At 36.5% G+C, this 19,295-nt stretch overlaps 1 protein-coding gene across 1 annotated transcript in view; it reads left to right on the forward strand.

Moving 5' to 3' along the window:
• Window positions 1-2,683: 2,683 nt before the first annotated feature.
• Window positions 2,684-19,295, forward strand: part of LOC114530202 (neurogenic locus notch homolog protein 1-like) — a 33,765-nt gene continuing 17,153 nt past the window's right edge. The window contains exons 1-2 of the mRNA XM_028551779.1: window positions 2,684-2,806; window positions 2,896-3,078. Coding sequence (XP_028407580.1) covers window positions 2,749-2,806; window positions 2,896-3,078 — 241 coding nt within the window. The 5' untranslated portion in view covers window positions 2,684-2,748. The remainder of the gene's footprint in view (window positions 2,807-2,895; window positions 3,079-19,295) is intronic.

Here is a 19,295-nt window from a genome sequence, read left to right on the forward strand (position 1 = left end):
GAGTAGGAAACAAAGTAAAGTATTTTGGGATGGGGATCTGGATACAAGTGGTCTATTTGTTAGCAAAGATGAACTGTGGGTTTCTATTTCTCTGAAAACCTCAATGCAACCTCCTTCCGTTATCTGAACCAAGGAACTGAAAGATATATGGACGATAACTTGTTTGTAACGTAAACTCGAACAAATTTGCTGTTTATCTGACCGATAAATTGGTGGCGGTGTTGAGGCTAGAGAAGAGCATCGTGGTTTGCATTGTGTATCCATATAGTTTAACTGGACGTCTGGACGAGAGCCGAGAGGGTATGAGCGTCTGGTATCTGAGAACGAGTGTAGGGGCTTACAGCCCTAATGTCGAGTAATACAGAATGTTCTAATGTGTTCTGTGCTAATTGCTAAAACATTTTGCGTACAAGATGGTTTGCAAACAAACCAAAGTCTGGGAAAAGTTACGACGTTGACTCAGATGGGTTAATATTATTAGATTAGCCCTAATCAACTCGCAATGCATCTCTCTTTATCTTATTGCTAATGTTGCTAATCTCAATATTATGGTTTATTTGGTGTTATAAATATAATGAATAAAAATCCAAAATAAATTTGGAGTTGCAACACAGGTATAATAATATAGGCAAAAATGTTCTCCGTGTTTACCATACGTACCCTTGACGGGCATATTCAAACCTATTTAAACGAAAATTTGTCCCTTTCCCTCACCAGCTCACTCATTACGAGTGTAAATGTATATATATATATATATATATATATATATATATTCAACTATAAGATCAAAAGTGTTTGTCACGTCTGACCACAATGATAGACAAAGCTACTGACCATCATCAACACTCGATAATTATAAGGTGAGTTAAAATTATGACCAACACGTATAGTTATCAAGTATCAAAAAAAATTCTTATGGCTGTTTTCGCGATGCAATGCTATTTTTACTTGACCAACACGTGGCCTGCCATTGTTCGCCGTGACAATCCAATATTATGATACTATCATCAATTCATGCACATGTGTGTTTGAAATTTGAACAATACTCACAAGTAACGGTCTTTGTTCGACGTTGTTTCGACCGTTTGATTGGCTTCATTGAAATGGTATTCGCTCAGCGTGATCACTTGAGATTACTGTGTGCTTATACACTTGGTGTATAATAATTGACTACATAATCATTCTAGTCGACACGACGCACGCGATATGATGAATTAAGTCTTGTGATCATATATGCACGCTTGATCGACCCTGCATATGTCAACGTTGATGACATTATCAAAATTAAAAGTTTACTATATTATACTGCTGAACCTTGAAATCTATATTTAGTACTATCATACAGTAACTTCATCAGTCTTCTGGTTTTCTCTTTGCAAAAGAAAATTTGAACTAACCCGAAAGATAACCTTGTTTATACTGTATGTCTGTGTTATATACCATACTGTTGCAAACAGTTTTATCTACAAACCCAGTGTTCCTAAAGAAGAACTAAGTAGCTATTTTTGGATATATTGAATCGGTTGAAGTCAACAAGTAGATATAGGTATTGAACTCAACAAGTGCAATAATTGTTTAATGTCGTGATTGGTCAGCAAAAGAACCTGTAATTAGGGTAAATTTTCCTCGAAATTGTTCTCCTTGCAGGTCCAGTGATTTAATCTTTTTTGAGCTGCTATACATCGGTGAGACCTAAACCAGAAAACATGTAGTCTTTCAGAGTTATTAATTTACGTAACTGATTAGTTACAACTATAAAATAGGTTGGGTACTCGAGTCCATACTTGCTAATAACATCAAGATTTTAATCAAAGACGGAGTTAGCCAGTTTATCCAATGAGAGGCATAGTTGAATTACTTGAATATCATTTCGCGATGCTGCAACACGTTTGTGGTCGTAACAACTTGACAAAAAATTACAAACTGACAACACCGCTCGATGCTGGAGTTGAGCCAACGAGGGCTCGAGGTGATAACTTAGATAATTTCAACGAAGCTCTGCAAATTGACATTATTAACGCCATTTAGCAACGTGTTAACAGACTGACTACAACTTGTTCATCTATGCAATCTTTCTTTTTTTAAACTAGATGGGTGTAGATTGGGTCTTGGATGGACGGCAACGACTCTGTAAAATGACGTGCGCCCGTATGATTGTCCTCTCGGTTATGAGGGTGACGCAAGATGAAAAAACTTGAGAATGCAATTCAACACTCGAGTATTATTGACGGAAATGCGCCATAGACGTCTTCATCTTCAGAAGGTAGTTAATAATAGATTTCCTCTTTCTGAAAGCTGCTTCGTGTTTGATTATGACCTAATACACGGTATTCCTGTTTTATGCAACCCACCATATCCGAAATTCTTTCAACAACCTTTCTTCTCTTCAAACACCAGCACCTGGTTGCCGCTAATATGCTTTCAAAACACACGCGCATTGCAATATACACATCGCTGTTAACCCATTGAGCCTAAATTATTCATAGAGCCATGCGATTGCCAGTGTTTGAAAACAAAGAACAATTTTGATACAAACTAAGCACCTGCCGTTACTGCGGACATGCGTGCTTTTGATTGGCGCACACATAACATGTGCTATCTCGCTTTGACCTTCTTACACCGTGTCTCCCCCTGTCACTACAACATGACCCACTCTCGTAGTATTTCGACCTACTTGGTTGGACCTAACAGCTCAACATGTAGTCAGAAAATTTTCAAAAGTTAGCGTACCGGAAGTCAGAAAATATTATGAGGATAATTTTCAAGCTTCAATGGTTACTTCTGTTCCATGTAATTGACGGCGTAGGTAATATTTGTGGAGTCGAGTGCTGAAATATTTTAATATGGCTTTCAGTTAAAACTAATGTGAGCTGCTTCTTGTTCCACTGCATTTAGCGCGGTCGTATACGGGCAGACACAACTCGAGAGAAGGTAACACATGTACGCCTCGGTTGAGACCAAGAGTGTATAAATGGGCTTGTAAAGATATTCTTAGCTGTGAAAATGATAAAGATTGCACGGGATCAAATGAAATCTGTATATGCGACGAAGATTGTGGAAAATTATGCCGAAATCCACGTAAGTTGCCGTGTTTTGTCTTTCACTTGCACAAATTGTTATGAGAATGGCTATAATTTCCCGCTGTTGTTATGCCGCATACGAGTTTTAACAAGCAGAAAAATTACAACGGTGTACAGAAAGACATTACTTAGAAATTTTCCATCTGTTTGTATAGGCGTATTAAGTAAATTCTCGTATCTTTGGCATCTCGGTGTATTCGCTTAGGCATGTAAACACAACAATATGCCACAAGGCTGTGTTTATGCCTATTAATTAAAAAGTCAAGACTGTATATTTCTTGACCATTTTGCATCGAAACCGCAAACCGAAATTTCGCAAGTTTTTTTTTACTACGGAAAAAAGGAATTTTATACCTCCTCTCCCAAACCCGATATCGCATTGGCATCAAAAGTTGAGATAACAGGCTAAAACAATAACGTGAATCTGCCCGAGTGAAATATGTCTTGGCATGAAATAATTCCTTGCATCACATACTCATCATCTGTTTACCAGCATATTAATTTCAAAGCAATATTTCAGATATATGTTTTGACATACTATAGTAATTTTATTGTGATTGTCAAGTCGATTTAGACCGGGCATTGTAATACCCGTATTAACGGTCCGAAGCAATTTGTCGGGACGTTTCTTCGCGTTGAAGTGTTTTGTGATTCGTCCATGAATGTTAGTCTGCGCTGATTAAAGTTGCACGCGCCGCGCTGATAACGCCGGCGGTATTTTCCCATTTTGCACATACAGTTTCTGAACTGGCGCTTCTGTATACCGACCGTGTGCAGTGATAATCGATAATTTCGTTAACACATTTTACTGATTTTAGATAGTGAATTTTTTCCGGTGAACTTATATAAACGGAGTGTATCGGGAATGGTTTTGACTTATCGATTAAAAATTCTGATCATTTTTACAAAATGGATCGAGTATAGAGTTTAGAATTACAATCTATAGACTATAATCATAATCTTTGGAATTCGTATGCCTCGCTTGAAGTTTTACGCAGCATATTTTTTATAAAAGACTATTAAATCTCAAGTAGAATATAATTTATATTTACATGTGTAGATTCAATCGTTCATTTTTGAAATAGAATTTCATGCAGCATAAAAGAAAAGCTTTACTATTCCACGTTATTAATTGCCCGTCATCTCACAATTTGAGTGATTTATAGTTCCGTCTTGTGTCCTTTCTTATATCATTTAGAGCCAGCACTGACATATATATAAGATTGTATCATTATTATTTAGAATCCATAACAATTGAATATCTCGAAAATGCATTCATTTATATTTGTCGATGTGATCCGACTTCTCGTAATTTTTAATGAATTTCCTGAAAGCAAAATCAATTTTGCTCTTGCTTGCTTGCTTCTTGCTCTAAAAGAATTATGTCTTTTAATATATAAGCTGAATTCAAATGTAGAATATTTATTTTGAAAGGATACTATATGCATGCATGCATACTGCATAATTTTAACTAGTAAAGATTACATTGTTTAATTTTACTTTATATGCTTGTGCAGTATTAAGCGAGCGCATTTGGCTTCTCTACGGCTGTAGATAGCGTAAAAAATTCTTCACTATTCCCGTTCATGCCGGCATTTTTCACGTTGAAACTATACTTAAAAAAGAGTTTAAAGAGATAGCCTAAAGCGGTGTCTGTAGTATACCATAATAAGTCGTTGTGGTTTATGTCATGAGCTACCTGCCGAGAAATATCCCCAGACTGATAGAGTTTTATTATGTAGGTGCAACTGACCTATTAGTTGATATAACTATATAAAATACCATAAATCATAGCAAGGGGTTTGAACCTGCACGCGAGCATGCCTGCAAGTAATTCACACACAAGCAATGCCATGCAATGAAGCCAACATGGTTGATAGAGAACTCGGGGTCAGGGTAGAAATTGCTAAGCTCTTCAGTACTTCATGAAAACAAAAATTCATAGACATAATAGTAATATATATCAAACAATGTATAAATAGGGGATTATCCTTCTTCTTTTGCGAGACAATGAGATGAACGTTTTCTTGTTTGGTAGTCCTGTCGTTTTATTAACATTGTTTCATTTCAATAGGCAAGAATATGATTTATTTACTCTCGGCACGTGCCCCGAAATACCCCTGACGTTCTATACAAAACACATTATTAATTTTTTTCATCTATTCACAAAAGACTCATAAAACACCACCGCGTTTTAGTTATTGTGCGATTTTGGCGAGCACTTGGTATTAAATTATATAAAATTATATACTCGGCGTCCGCGTTTACGAAAGCAAGATCCAACGATTTTCAAATGATTTCAGAACTGGTATATTTTAGCCTTTATATATATAGAATTAAATGTTATGTATATATCATGCATGCATTCTGCAGCACGGTGCTGTTATCGGCTGACAATCCCGAATAAAAGATAAAGTCAAAGTTTGCTGAATAGTAACTCAGTGGTTATAGGAGGCATTGCCATTGCTGTTTGGTTTAAATAAATAATGTGCAAAAACATTCAAAATTTGAATAATATTCATTATTACGTTGCTGAAAATTACAATAATACAAAACTCTACTTAATTCATATAGTAATACGAATCGATCTGACTATGAGCAATGTACATGCGATCACTAGTTCGTTGCAGGCAGCAAGAATTTTATCATTATATTGATCGAATTTTGCTATTCCTATCATTCTGTTTCACTGATTTTTATTGTTAAAGTACATGCATTGTTTTCTGTAAAGCAACATGCTTCCAACCGTAATTATGGACTAAAGTTACAATATAGCTATAATTATCGACAATGTCACGTCACACAACCTATTATGTTAGTCTAATCATGATTTTACAATTAAATCTAAGTATCACACGAACTCAATTTTTGTCTTGTATTCGTCGTATCTTAGGTGTCAATCTTACGATTAAATATTCTATTATATTCATTATAAATAGCGCTCTTACCCATACCATACGACACACGAAAAGTATCTTATAACACAAAATTTGTCAGTTGTACTCTCGTAAACACACTATAAATATAACTATATAAACCTGTACAATTTACCAGCTTTGGGATTCCCATGCATGTTGTTGTTTGAAACTGCACGACTGAAATTTGGTTGTTGGGTGCCACATGTTTTGCCATAGTGCTGCTAACTATGCGTCCAACTGGGTGCAAACACTATAAATATATATAAGAGCCATTTATAGTCATTAGTCGCGTTATTCTGTGATATATCAGCCGATGCACTGCCTTATAAGACCTCTTCTCTTATTCCAAATCGTTCCCACATTTCATTATGCTTTTTCAGTGTTCAGCGAATTTATACTTTGTTTAACTGCATTACTCGTTAGTGGACCACTGTTTCATGCACAGTTTTTTCCATATCGGTAGCTGTGGATGAATTGTTAAGAAAACATAGAAGCAGATCGAGTATGTGACTGATTTTAGTTCTTGATTTTTGTGCCATAATTTTTTTGTGTTAAATCAGTTTATGAAGTTTTATCCAATTTTACCCATTCGAACCTTCAAAGAATAGATTAACAAAATCTGTTGGGCTCCTTGGCCCTTTTTCTATTAAATTGCTGGGGTATTTTCAGGCTAATCCGTGAAACCCGACTGACATTGATGAATTTAACCGCAGTTGATAAGTTTTCAAATCTTATAAGTCGCTTTTGTTTTTACTTCATAGAATATTGTTTTGTATTTGGCATGCATACAGGAAACCCATACTGATTCGGGATATGTCGGTCTGTCTCTGCAAAGCGGAAAGCCGGCATTGCTACACAGAATATAGCTGTGTTCATTGTAGCTAGTTTCCCAGGTTACTGACGGCCTACTGGTGTACAGTCGCTGACATAGGCAAATATGAACCTTTTCCTTGACAAAAAAACGTCGAAGAAACTTTTCAGTTTGAGAGAAGTTTAAATTCCGTCCGAGAGAACGAATCAGTTTCGGATTTCTGTGTATAGTGACGGATTGCATGTCCTTGGAATGATTCTGAATTATAGAACTATCCAGGGTAAATATTATTATACGGTTTGTTTTAGTTTTTATTTAGGACTTTAGGTCATGCAAATAGAGTGAGTTCCTTTATTAGTCTTACGTTTTTTTTTCACAGCATGCATGGACTGAACATAAATTACACAATGTGACGTTAATGACATTTTAGAAGGATTTTTTGCAAAGGGTTTCGGTTCGGGCACAGCGGTTAGCCAGGTAGTCGCGAAATGTGGTAGAAATGCTTAAAAGCTGAAAAATATGAAATATTCTTCCCAGTTTTTATGGAAAATCATACCACTCCTAAGCCTAATATACTCCTAAGCCTAAAATACTCCTAAGCCTTAAGCCTAAGGCGGACTTGGGGAAAGCCTAAGTACTTTCCATGTAACCTACCTAAGATTATGGGAACCCCGGCACCTTGTAGTTGTTTTAGTTGTTTTAGTAGAATGTCTCCGTGTTTGAGAAGCAATCCTCTACCGCAGTTAATGTCTTTACAGGGTATTCATTTTTTCAAAATCAGTAATAAAATTGAACTACTTGCTAAAACGCGCCAGGGGTAATGCGGATTATAATGTGTAAACGAGGGTTTGTGAGGGGTAATTGGGGCACGCTCCACCATATGATTACTTCTGGTATGTACGAAGGTTTTGTAGAGATCTGACATTAGAAAGGATTCCTTTTGTGGAATTAGCTTAAAGCGTTACCTTTCGAGTAGGAAGGCACGGCGGATACCTTTAGGATTTAGGGTGCTGTCGTATATGTTTACCATATAATATATGTTCTTGTCCGTGCACGGTGCATGATCGTTGATAACAATCAAATAATGTAACTGATAGCTACACAAAGTTCACGTTCACACGCTATTTAGGCGCTCTTCTTATTCATTTGACGCACGTTTGCCGCGCGCGCATACGCTATTCACGTTATCATGATATCTTTTACGCATTTTTACACACATTTTGATACGGCGCTCGCATTGTAATCTGGAAAAAATGATATATATGTATATCTGCATAATTCGCGCTTATTTAGACGATGTTTGCATAAGTGCTGGATGTTTGCGATGATGTTTGCGTGTTTGCAGGATTTTTTATATTATATGCATAGTCTGCATGTCTCTGCATATCTTGCGTGTAATTTGCCTAATTTGCATATGGTGCACATGTTCGCTTGGGTGCAATCAAAATTTTACAAATGGCAAATTTTCTTTGTTTCGTTTGCTTTGTATGGTTCTGTTGTTCTTTTTTGTAACAATAGTCCAATTTAGGTGATGACTTTAATTTTAGAAATCTTCCCTCGTGCACTATACTTTAGGGTTGTCTGTCGTCTACAGCTCATTAGGTGGCTCTTAAGACGATTTACTGAGTGTCTCTGAAAACTAAATTTGTTCTAGATGTTTTCTGTGACCTTTTCACTGCCTGTTATGGCGAGAAATATTGTCTTAGGTCTAGACATGAAAGCGTTGCATTTTCTCTATGTGTGGTATTAGTCTGACGTAATTAAGCAGGGAATTTCGTGCAGTTGAAAAGTCAGTGTGCGGTCATTATATTTTCAGATTATCGGGTAGTTAAAACTAGATAGCATTTGAGGACTGCAGAAGCCCCTATAACGATGACATGAAATTTTATTTAAATATTGCATTAGCTTTATTAATTTTCTTCTTCAAATCTATAAATAAAGCGTTTGAGTTATGTTATTTAATATTGGGTTATTCAATGCTAAGAAACAAACAAACAAACTTAAAAACGTGACCCCGTGGCGAATGATGACTGTCTACCCTGTCAAGTGTCATTAATAAGAGTTGAAAGTGATGGTTGGGAAGAGGGACTAATGCCAAGGTTTGGGGCTTCCCCACAACCTCGTTCCCAGAGCATTTCTCCTGGGAACGAGGTTGGCTTCCCCAGTCAAAGTACGGCCACAACACATGTGGGCCTAGCCTGCGTCCTGGTTCACTCGCCGCGGCTAGTGGAATGCGGCGCAGACTAATGTGACTTAAGCCTGTTTTCCACTAGGCGGAATTTTGCGCGCGGAGCGGAATTTCTCTTTGTTTTTCTCACATTACTTCTGCGTGAAAGCGCGCAGACGAAAAATTCCGCTCCGCGCGCGCAAAATTCCACCTAGTGCAAAGTCGCCCTTAGCATGATTGATTTGTTGCGCAATCAGTGTACCAGCTAGGAAGCAAATGTTTCGTGATCAATGAATGACCTTTTGTTACCTCGGTCTGAAGTAACGTGCACCGTGTGTATATAGATCAGTAGACCTGACGGAAGCGCTGATATGAAGCGCGTTTAAACAGGAAACGTAATTAACGCGATAACAGAATCAGTCACGCGAAGCAACCGTTCAGTCACGACAGGGCACGCGACAAATTGCGCGTAAATTGGTCCAAAAACGCACCACGAGTTTGCGGACCATTGCTTAGTTGTGCGTTTTCTGTTTATGGTAAAGTTTTTAGATGGTCCCAAATAGTAAGCGTGTCAATACGCACCCATCTCATTTATATACGTGGGTGAGGTTGTGCGCGTTTTATGCAAAGATAAGAAATGTCGGCTGGCGTGATATATTAGGCTTACCTGTCAGGTATAGTGAGATAGGCATTGAGGGGGCGGGGTATATAGTTTCAATGAATAGAAATGACATCAAACCTTCGTTGATTTTGTCTGAGAAAAAGTTTAACAACTATTACAGTTTGGTAATACCACTTGAAGAACTTTTTACCGCATGGGCATTAGAACTGCGTTTTTTTTCTATTAGGTAAAAGTATAATCAGATTCAATTTTTATCGTTGTTGATCGTTCTGACGTTCTCTACCCCTTTTAAAATATTGTACATATATTTGATTGAAGTATTCACAATTTAAAATACTTCTGGTTTTAAATTGAAATATTTGCTGTGGAAGACCGAAAGAATATTCTGACCCTACAAAATATTGTCCCATTGCTGGACTTTTGGCTTTCAACGCCCCGGGTATCCGGTATGCATTGTGAATTTTGGATTTCACCGCTACAACAAGCCGTAACTGCTTGTGTTGCCAGAGTTGTTTAGTTGGACTAAAAATTTGTCAACAATACTGGAACCATGGCTGCGTAATCAACAAAGGACAACCACTCCTTCGTTTCTGCTATCTTGATTGGCTTTGTTGACACAGCTGTATGTGGTTTATGATGTATGTAGACATACAGTCCGCATAAAGTGAAGCGAAATGAAAAGGAATTCAGTACTAATGACCCAAAGCCGTGGGAAATATCGAGGTGGCCCGCATAAAACTATAAACTAATTAAAATAGGCCCAACTCTATATTTTACCAATTTATAATGACTCTCGGTTTGTTCTATCTTGTGGGTGTGCTTGGTGTCATCCCTTATTTGTTCAGCTTAACAAAACAAAGAAAATCTGAACACTTAAATTTAGTTATCTACACTACAGGATGGCTCTGTAAATTCTAAGTCCTGTTTCCCCTGGAAGACCATAAGTTTTATCACATGTCCATTCTAGAGAACGAGCAAAAAACAGCGATCATATATTGGCGATGCCAATAGTCCGGTAGAATTTGAAAAATTTTGCTGATGCATCATCTAGCGTTTTTTTCCGCACTCAGAATTTGTCAGTAATATGGATTAGCAAACCAAGTAGTAATGCTAATTCCTTCCAGAAAATTCATGGCATTTTTGGACTTCTGGCATGTGGTTCTCGAAATTCTGCTTGAACTTTAACTCCTCTAATAACTCTTATGTTTAATTTATTACTGAATACTTTAAAATAGTTCAATGTTTCTATATATATATGTTTCTATATATATTTATATATATGTCTTACGCAAGTCGAAGTATGCAACTTTTCAATATTGGTGTTGTGACATGATGACCGCATCTTCGTGTTGTAGCTGAATGAAAATTTAACTCTGTTCTCGTTAAAACTTTCTAACAAGTAACATTTTTGAGCGACAACTGGCTGAATTAACCGTAGTTAATGCTAGTCAGACGATGTTTGAAAAGAATTTTAGGTTTGTAGAACTAATATGCGGTTGCTTGCAAAACAAAACTAACTTGTTAATCGATGTGATAAATTTTGATGTTTTCTAAATTTGTCCACGTACGTTTTCACTCGTACGCCGGTCTCACATCAGTACTATTAATAGACTTACGTATTAAGTTCTGGTATTTGTAACAAGGCCAACTTACAATAAAATTTAAGAGTATCTGAGAGTATCTTAGATTTCCCTACATAGCCACAAGTTGATCAGCTGACACTTATGGCGATGTTGCCTTCCTCTCATACGTCCTTTAAATATAAAGAGATGGTGGTAGAAAGACTTGATATGAGAGTACAGGTTCTTTGCCGCCTGAAATTGGTGAACGAGAACAAAATAGACTCTGTGAATTTTTTTTTTGGCAAATAAAGAGCCCATTCTAACTATATAATTCGAGTTTATATCGACTATAAATTTCACGAAGCTTTGTGCTGAGGCGGTCAAAATTTATACATATCCAATTCATACAATATAAATCCGTTTCGTCTGGTTCTAATTTTTCCATCGCATATTTTCTTTCCTATCTCAAGAGATCGTGGCACATTGTTTATGAAATATTAAAAGCATTTTCCCGTAGCGTCAGAGAGTTTCGCTAAAGCGACTTCCTGTTTGACAAATTTTACCCAAAACAGTTTATCCCCCTCCAACTGTGTTCCAGGATTGAAGCATGCATGGTACAGCGTGTATATGTGGGTTTGTAAAAGGAAAAACTTGATCATCAGGATGGTATATTTATTCTCGCGTGCCGGTATTTAAACTGATCACTTGAAATATAGTTCACCGTTATGCTCTTTGCATCAGACACTTCTGTTTTCATTCACTAAAGAGCCTTTTATGGTATTGTTGTCAGTGAATAAGGTCTTTTAGAAGGCATACCATTATAGCCGAGTTGACAATAGAGACGGAAAACTCTTCTGAGACGGGAAACTTGGCAAATATACGAGCAATACAACAGTTTCTCGTCGCATAGTTTATACCTGCATGGCTCTAAAGTCTGTTCTGTCTTTACGGTAACTGATTATATCACTACATATATAGTTCTTTACATTAGGCCTATTCAATTCAATAAAGGTAGTATATATGACTATAACAATACTATATATGAGTGATTTTCCCATTCTCAGATGTTTTGCGCAATATGGCGTCATGCACTGTAGGGTAGCTACTTTGAGTTCTAGTGGCTCAGTGGCTGGCAAATTTCTCGTCCAGAACTTTGATTATAGTCTGGTAGGGCTTGCACTATTTCCACGCAGAAAATAGTTCACATAGTGCATGTATTTTTAACTTTGTTCGAGGGAATGCGATATACTCATAATATCTCATTACTCTAAAGTGGTGGTAAAACACACCCATGAAAATATATCTCTAGTTCTTAACCTTGATTAGCTTAACAGTAATATCTTTTCAACACCAGATCATTCATTTAGGGTGATCGAATCACTGGGTCGAATCGAATGCCTTGCATGTAGTAACTTCATAAATTTCACCTCGGACAAATCTGGTTGAGTTCTTCCCTAATATATCAGAAAATATCACTTCTATAAAGTGTAAATTTTTCCGGCGTGTTTTAATTAATAACAATATATGAACCAATCAATGGTCATGCCTAGCTCAGTGGTCTGTCTTTAATAAAATAATATTTACAAGAAGTATTTCTGCTTGTACGTGCGAGCCAAAAAGTCTGACTGGCGAAGCTCCAGCGCATTTGCAGGACGTCGAAAAATTTTCCCGTCTTCAAAGAAGGCCCACGCACACCGGACATGATTCGGCTAACTTTAAACGTGATCTACGTTTTTCGCTGTAACAATTTAAGACGTTTTCACTTTGCCTTGACGTGTGTTTGAACTGCAAATCGGAACTTCGCTTCGTGCAATTTTGCGGGGCCACTATTTTTGAATTTGACGAAATCGAAGTGCATGGGCTCAATACGTATTTCCTCTGGTGACCCGAATCGTTTGAACTCTACGATCCACTCAAAATTGCATGTCGTGTCCCGTTGTTCTCGTAAATATTACAAAAAATGTGAAGTATCTCAAAATCGTTGGGTATTCAAGTTGAATGATCTCAGTAACAACCTGCATTGGCATATAACAAATAGTCTTGACTACTTGAATGTCGATAAATGATTTGAAAAAGACGGTCGGGATAATATAGTCATCTTTGCTGTAAATACAGACAGTGTTGAGAGAGACTCGGGACAAGTCAGACCTAGATCTATTGATCTATGGCTGTTTTGCATGCATAATTGTAATATTGGCTCTAAAATGAACTACCGACTGCTATGATGATATTTGGGGCTGTGTATTCTAAATTTCCAACAGGCAATATTGCGCTCTTAGCCCATTTAAGGTTCTTTTCTTATATAACACTTGTCTTCATTAATATTCAAATTACAGGAGGTAAGCCACACCACACAAACAATGTTATTAAGATGAGGCATTAGACAGGAGCTGAAAGCGATCCAGGCGGGGAAAACGGAATTAACAATATAGAAAAGGATGTTTAAGGCTAGCAAAGGTCTTTATCGATATTTTTGTGCTTGAAATATGTAGTCGTGTTTGTTCAGTCGGAATTGTTTCATCTTGTGGTTCGCAAGGGTTGGGTAGGCGGCATATCAGTTTTCATCCGTTTCATCATGTGGGATACACGGAGGAAACTTGAATTGTTTAAAAAGATTATTCTCAGCAAATTATTATTGTGGATATACATCCATGAGAAAGCAAATTGAACAAATTCTTTTAATTTTATTTCTTTTCCATCATATACGTGCACCCCAAAATTGACAAGGATTGTCATACATATACCTCATGCACGGATAATTTGCGAATGATGCTAGTATTTTTCACAGCAATCACTTCCTTTGTTTTTAATAAACGTATACATATATATGTAACCCTCGAAATTGACTGTTTCCTCTTTGACTTCGTGTTTGAAGATGGTTCTTTGTCTAGGTTCTTCGGTTTGTTAGTTTATCTTACCCTTGTAATCGTCAACTAACCCTCATCAACTTTGTCAATTATATTGTAAAAATTTGTTGGGTATCTTCCTTCCGAATTGAAAATACATATAAACTGAACTATATATATATCGTTATGCTATACTGCGATTAATAAACAACATTACATTTCACGGAGCACCATATCTGATATGCAGGGCGTTGGTTTTAATTGCTACTTTAGTAGTGATCATGTGCTCAATATTGCTCTAGTGTAATGTCTTGTGATAGAGACCGGGTTTTTATCACAAGCGATATTTCCGACATTCTAGAGAAATGATTGAAATAGAAATTTTCACATGCGAAAATGTCCGAAAAAGATTGTGCAATGACGTATCTCAAGTTGATATGTTTTGCAAGAAGGACTCGGTATATAGTGCTATTGTTTAGGGTTTAAGATATGAGTTTACATCAAAGCACTTGTGTTAATATCGTAGCTATGAGGAAATGAAAACCTAAATATGAAATATGATTCAAGTCTAATCGTGCGACTAAGAATGCATGAACCCAAGAAATACACAAAGCTTGCAGTACTGTAGTGATTATACTGTATATTCTATTTAATTCCCCACGTCGATATAGACAACACACTATGCAGAAAATATATTTGTTAAACATTAAAGTTTATTTAAACAAACTAATTGTCGATTAAAACGGACCTGTTTAGGCCTGTTATTATTACTGTTAGTAATAATAAACCGTATATCAAAAACAAGACCGCAGTTTGAGTCATCTGACTTGTTGATTATCTGAAGAATAATCTGAAGAGTGTATATACTGAATGATTCAGTCACTATGTGCGGCAGTCATTTTTTGCTATTTTTAAAACTACAACTTTAAACATTTATATCACGTCTAATATATTTTTATTTGCTATACATATATTTACACAGGATAACCACTTCTGTTATGTAAACAGCGATATCACAGACAAGTGCCGAACACCTAAATTTAATGTTGTTTCAGAAAGAATAATTTAATTAACCTATATATATAAATACAGTCAAAACAGGGTATTTTATGCATGTTTTACGGGCGAAATATGTTCAGTGTTACTGTAACCATGCCGTGTTATCGATGACATCATTTAACCTTTTAAAAATCATACATGAAAGTTCACCAAAAGATTGACCCACGTATTACGAAAGGATTAGAAAGTCTTATGCAATAAGACACGTTTGACAATAGTAATAAATCACAAGAGAGCATATTTTCCATCTGTGCTGATTATATATATCAGACAAGGTTTATAGAACGAAACCAAAACGCGTATACATTATTAGGGGATTGTTCTCGTGGGGAATATTGAACGCTTGATTGCTCTTTCTTCTCGTAAGATCTAATGACCTTAATGTTTTGATGAGTGAAATAGACAGTAGTCAGTAATGATTGACGTCTTCAGGATACCGTCATGCAGCTGTTGATACGCTACAGAAACTCAGCTTCCAGTGTCTGAACTCTGAAGGAAACGGTTTTCGTCATTTTCGTGACTTTGTGTAGTCAAACTGAAAGCAATTATTTCACATGTGACTGATCTAAACATGTAGAGTAGATTGAAGTGTTCACTGAAATAACTCGCAACATATGTAGCTGAAGGCCTTTGTTGATTTACTGTGCAGAATCTTTATCCTGTAACTTACATTCCACTTTCTGAAACATTGAGGAAAATCAAATAATAAATAATCAGATAATCCACGAAAAGCTTCTCTCAGTTTTCTATAACAGCTGCAAGTATATATAAACACGTTTGTAAGAGTTTGGCGTTTGGTCTTATATTCGACCTTCAGGTTTTTTAACTGCTTCCACTCTCCAAACTTTGACTGCGTAGCATTCTTTCTGCCTTACTTTTATTCTAACATTTTCTTAAAATTAAACCAGAATGAATGTACGTAGCTATAGTAAAGAAATCATGATGTCGATGAATTTGCCTATAAAAATAAGTGACGTCTTCATGCACTATAATATTTATTTTTTGGTACCCATTTAGAAAGGGTACCACTCAGACCTAAATGGCAATTACTTTTCTAAAATGAGGGTTCTAAAGGAAGTAGAAAAGAGCTTTCATTCTTTAATCTTTGCGCTGGTTATAAGTAAAGAATCTCTTTGTTGATACCAAAATCGCGAACTCAGCGAAGCTGTGGCTATAGCCTTCTGAAAACTGGACAAAATGGACAAATAATTGCTTGTATATAAAACCTACACGCAGTTTTTCTGTTTTGAACTTTTTCGAATATACTAGATTTCATCTCAAAGCTACTAGATTTTTCTACTTATATAGTGTCCAGTTATATAAACGCTCATCGGAAACTCATTTTAGACGATAGATGATTTACTCTGTGGCAGAACTGATGTAGCTTACTAATTGTTTCACAACAGAAAAGACGTACATGGGGTAAATTTGCATGAAATTTTAGGAAAGAACCTTGAATAGCAGTCGCGTGAATAATTGTGTTTAAACCAGATTTAAATAGATATATGTTACAGTATAGTGAATGTAACTAGTATATATACATTTGCCTATACTGGTTTTGACTTTGATTATGCACGTCGTCAATAATTAGTCTATAGGAAGTTGAAGAAAGAAAGGATCTTCTGGGCGTGAGCGGAAGCTATTTTAGTCGCCATTTTAGAGGTAAAAATAAAAACACCCACACATTGACCACATGCAGTCTGGGAGAGACACAAAAGCGATCCGTACGGTACTCAAAACATGATTGAATTTTGTGGACTATGTGTACTATATAGTCTAAAACTATTACAAAATTATTATTTGTTTGAGATTTATCGAGTTTCCACACATCGTCTTAATTGCGAAGTGAATGATGGCGGTTAACTAAGACCTATTCTATATAACGGTACTGGGAATAATTTTCGGTTATAATTTTAACAGAGTTATAAAGAATCGTACAATGTATGAAGAAATTGCCGAGTAACCACATGGCAGACGTTTCTGACACTGTTCTAGCTGTCCTGTTTTATTGATGTTTTGTTAACTTTCCGAGTTAAAAAGTTCTCACACTCACGGTAAGAATGCCACGTTGCATTGTACACTGTGAGAAAAAGTCTAAAAAAATCAAACACCGGTCACAAAAGGCAAATATGTTGATGATAACTGATAAAACAATTCCATGCTGCTTCATCGCAGTAAAGAATATAATATGCCGATGTTTTTCAGCAGATATAGAGTTCGTGTATATAGGCCTATGCTTCTCTGTATATGGCTAAAGTATTTTAGAATAAGTGTGCGGACCCTATGTCAACGCAAGAACACATGCTGCCAGTTCAATAATAAATCTATTATTTATTGTATTCAAACTAGCCAAGCTTCAAATTTCCTAAAGTACTTGCATTATCATTACAACTGACCACAGTGCTATTGTGCTCTGCACCCTCGCCTAGTTCCGACAATCAATGACTGTGTGCCCGTTTCCATGGTGATCGTATTGTTTCAGCCAATCACGGACCGGTACGCGTTTGAAGTGCGCGAGCAACCACTGGGTAGGCAAACGGGCGTGACGACGCTAGTGCTCTCCTGTTGCGAAAAGTGCATCGTAAAATAAAGAATCGGAAATTTTCCCACAGATTTGAACAGTTCCCTAATGACTGGATTAAATTAATGTACGAAAGTTGCAATCAGTTGTCAAACTTCATACCAACAGGGTGTTTAGTTTCCAGTCACGCGTTTTTTGCATAAAAAATATATAACTTCTATGCTTGGCAACCTCATTCACGATAGCTGGTTAGTCCAATCGGCAAGCTTCAAAACTTGTTTAGGTAGGCCGTTATCAACCATGTACGAGTGATCGTATAATGCTGAAAAAATACACTTTTTAAGGTTCGCTTTAGACGTATGATACAAAGATCTTAAGTACATCAAATGGGACAAAAGTGTTCGTGCTGACAGGCCCTATTTTCGGCGACGCTACGCTCGATTTACTTGGTCAAGGATTGCAGTAATGCAATGGCGAAACAGCAAACATAGGGCCATCATAGGGCAATTTTTGCTTCGATTTTCTTTCTCCGGCTTTGATAGCTGGTAACGAGCGACTTGATAAATTATTTGATTTTGAGGTGCCCCGTTCTCTTATCTGAACATGCATGACTTAGATACTCGCTCGTTCACCTTTTCAAATTGAATTGAATTAGAAATGTAAACGGTTTCAGTTCATAGATTAACAGTTGAATGAAGTGGACATCTTGCGAAATCATAGGCTAATGCTAGAATTTGACATGCACAAGATATCATACCAATATACAAGATACAAGAAGTTCACTGATAAAATCAGTTCAGTGTATGTTAAACTAATTATCTTCAGAACCGTATTATAATACTACAAGGTCAGCGTTTTACTTACGTGAAAAAATAGGTACACGTGTAGGTGACCCCTGTTGAAAATCGATACTGATTCAAGATACTAATCAGCTACCGTGTTGCCGACCTACAAGGTCATAACAGTTGCGTAATTCAATAGTTCTGGATACTTCGACTACAAAGACAGTATGATTTATTTATAGGGGAAGTTTAAAAAGTCGACTATAACATTAATAAGGGAGCTTTTATATAGTATGCGTCGACGACTAAATTCAAAAATCCTGTATAAAGCGGGAATGAAATCTGACATTATCAAGAACATAAAAACGTATTAAAATGCGTCTATATTATATTGGTTATCAACTAGCAAGAAGATTGAAACGTCGCAGTGTTGCGAGGGACTCGCAAGTTTCAATAGCAATATAAAGCAAAATCCCCCGGTATAAAGAGACAATGTTTCAGGCATCTAAACATATTCTCTTTTAACAATAGATGAAATCCTATTTCTATTTCCGAGTCCATTTCGGTCATTATTTATACATTGTGAAATAAAGAATGATAGAAAAGCGTGACAAAAGCGTATTCCGGCATATGACTGCATCATGCAATACGGTCAACCAACTGTGCGATCAGTTTCAATTGGAATCGTGAGAAAATTAATGAATATATAGATGTCGTCGAAAAGCAAATCATGCTTAAAAAGTCAGTTATATAGAATACCACAGCTTTGTATGATTTGGCCAGTGGGCTATACCTTTAGCTGATTTGCTTCTGCCGAGTTCTGAGAAGTTTGAATATTGCAAAACTCAGACGTGGGCTATACCTAAATAAAGTTTATTTGCTTTGTGGCATAAGTAAAGCAGATTGAAAAAACTGATAAGCTGTAGG

This window comes from Dendronephthya gigantea, unplaced genomic scaffold (assembly GCF_004324835.1).
Source record: "Dendronephthya gigantea isolate DGI-Jeju-01 unplaced genomic scaffold, DenGig_1.0 000061F, whole genome shotgun sequence".
Classification (NCBI taxonomy): Eukaryota; Metazoa; Cnidaria; class Anthozoa; order Malacalcyonacea; family Nephtheidae; genus Dendronephthya; species Dendronephthya gigantea.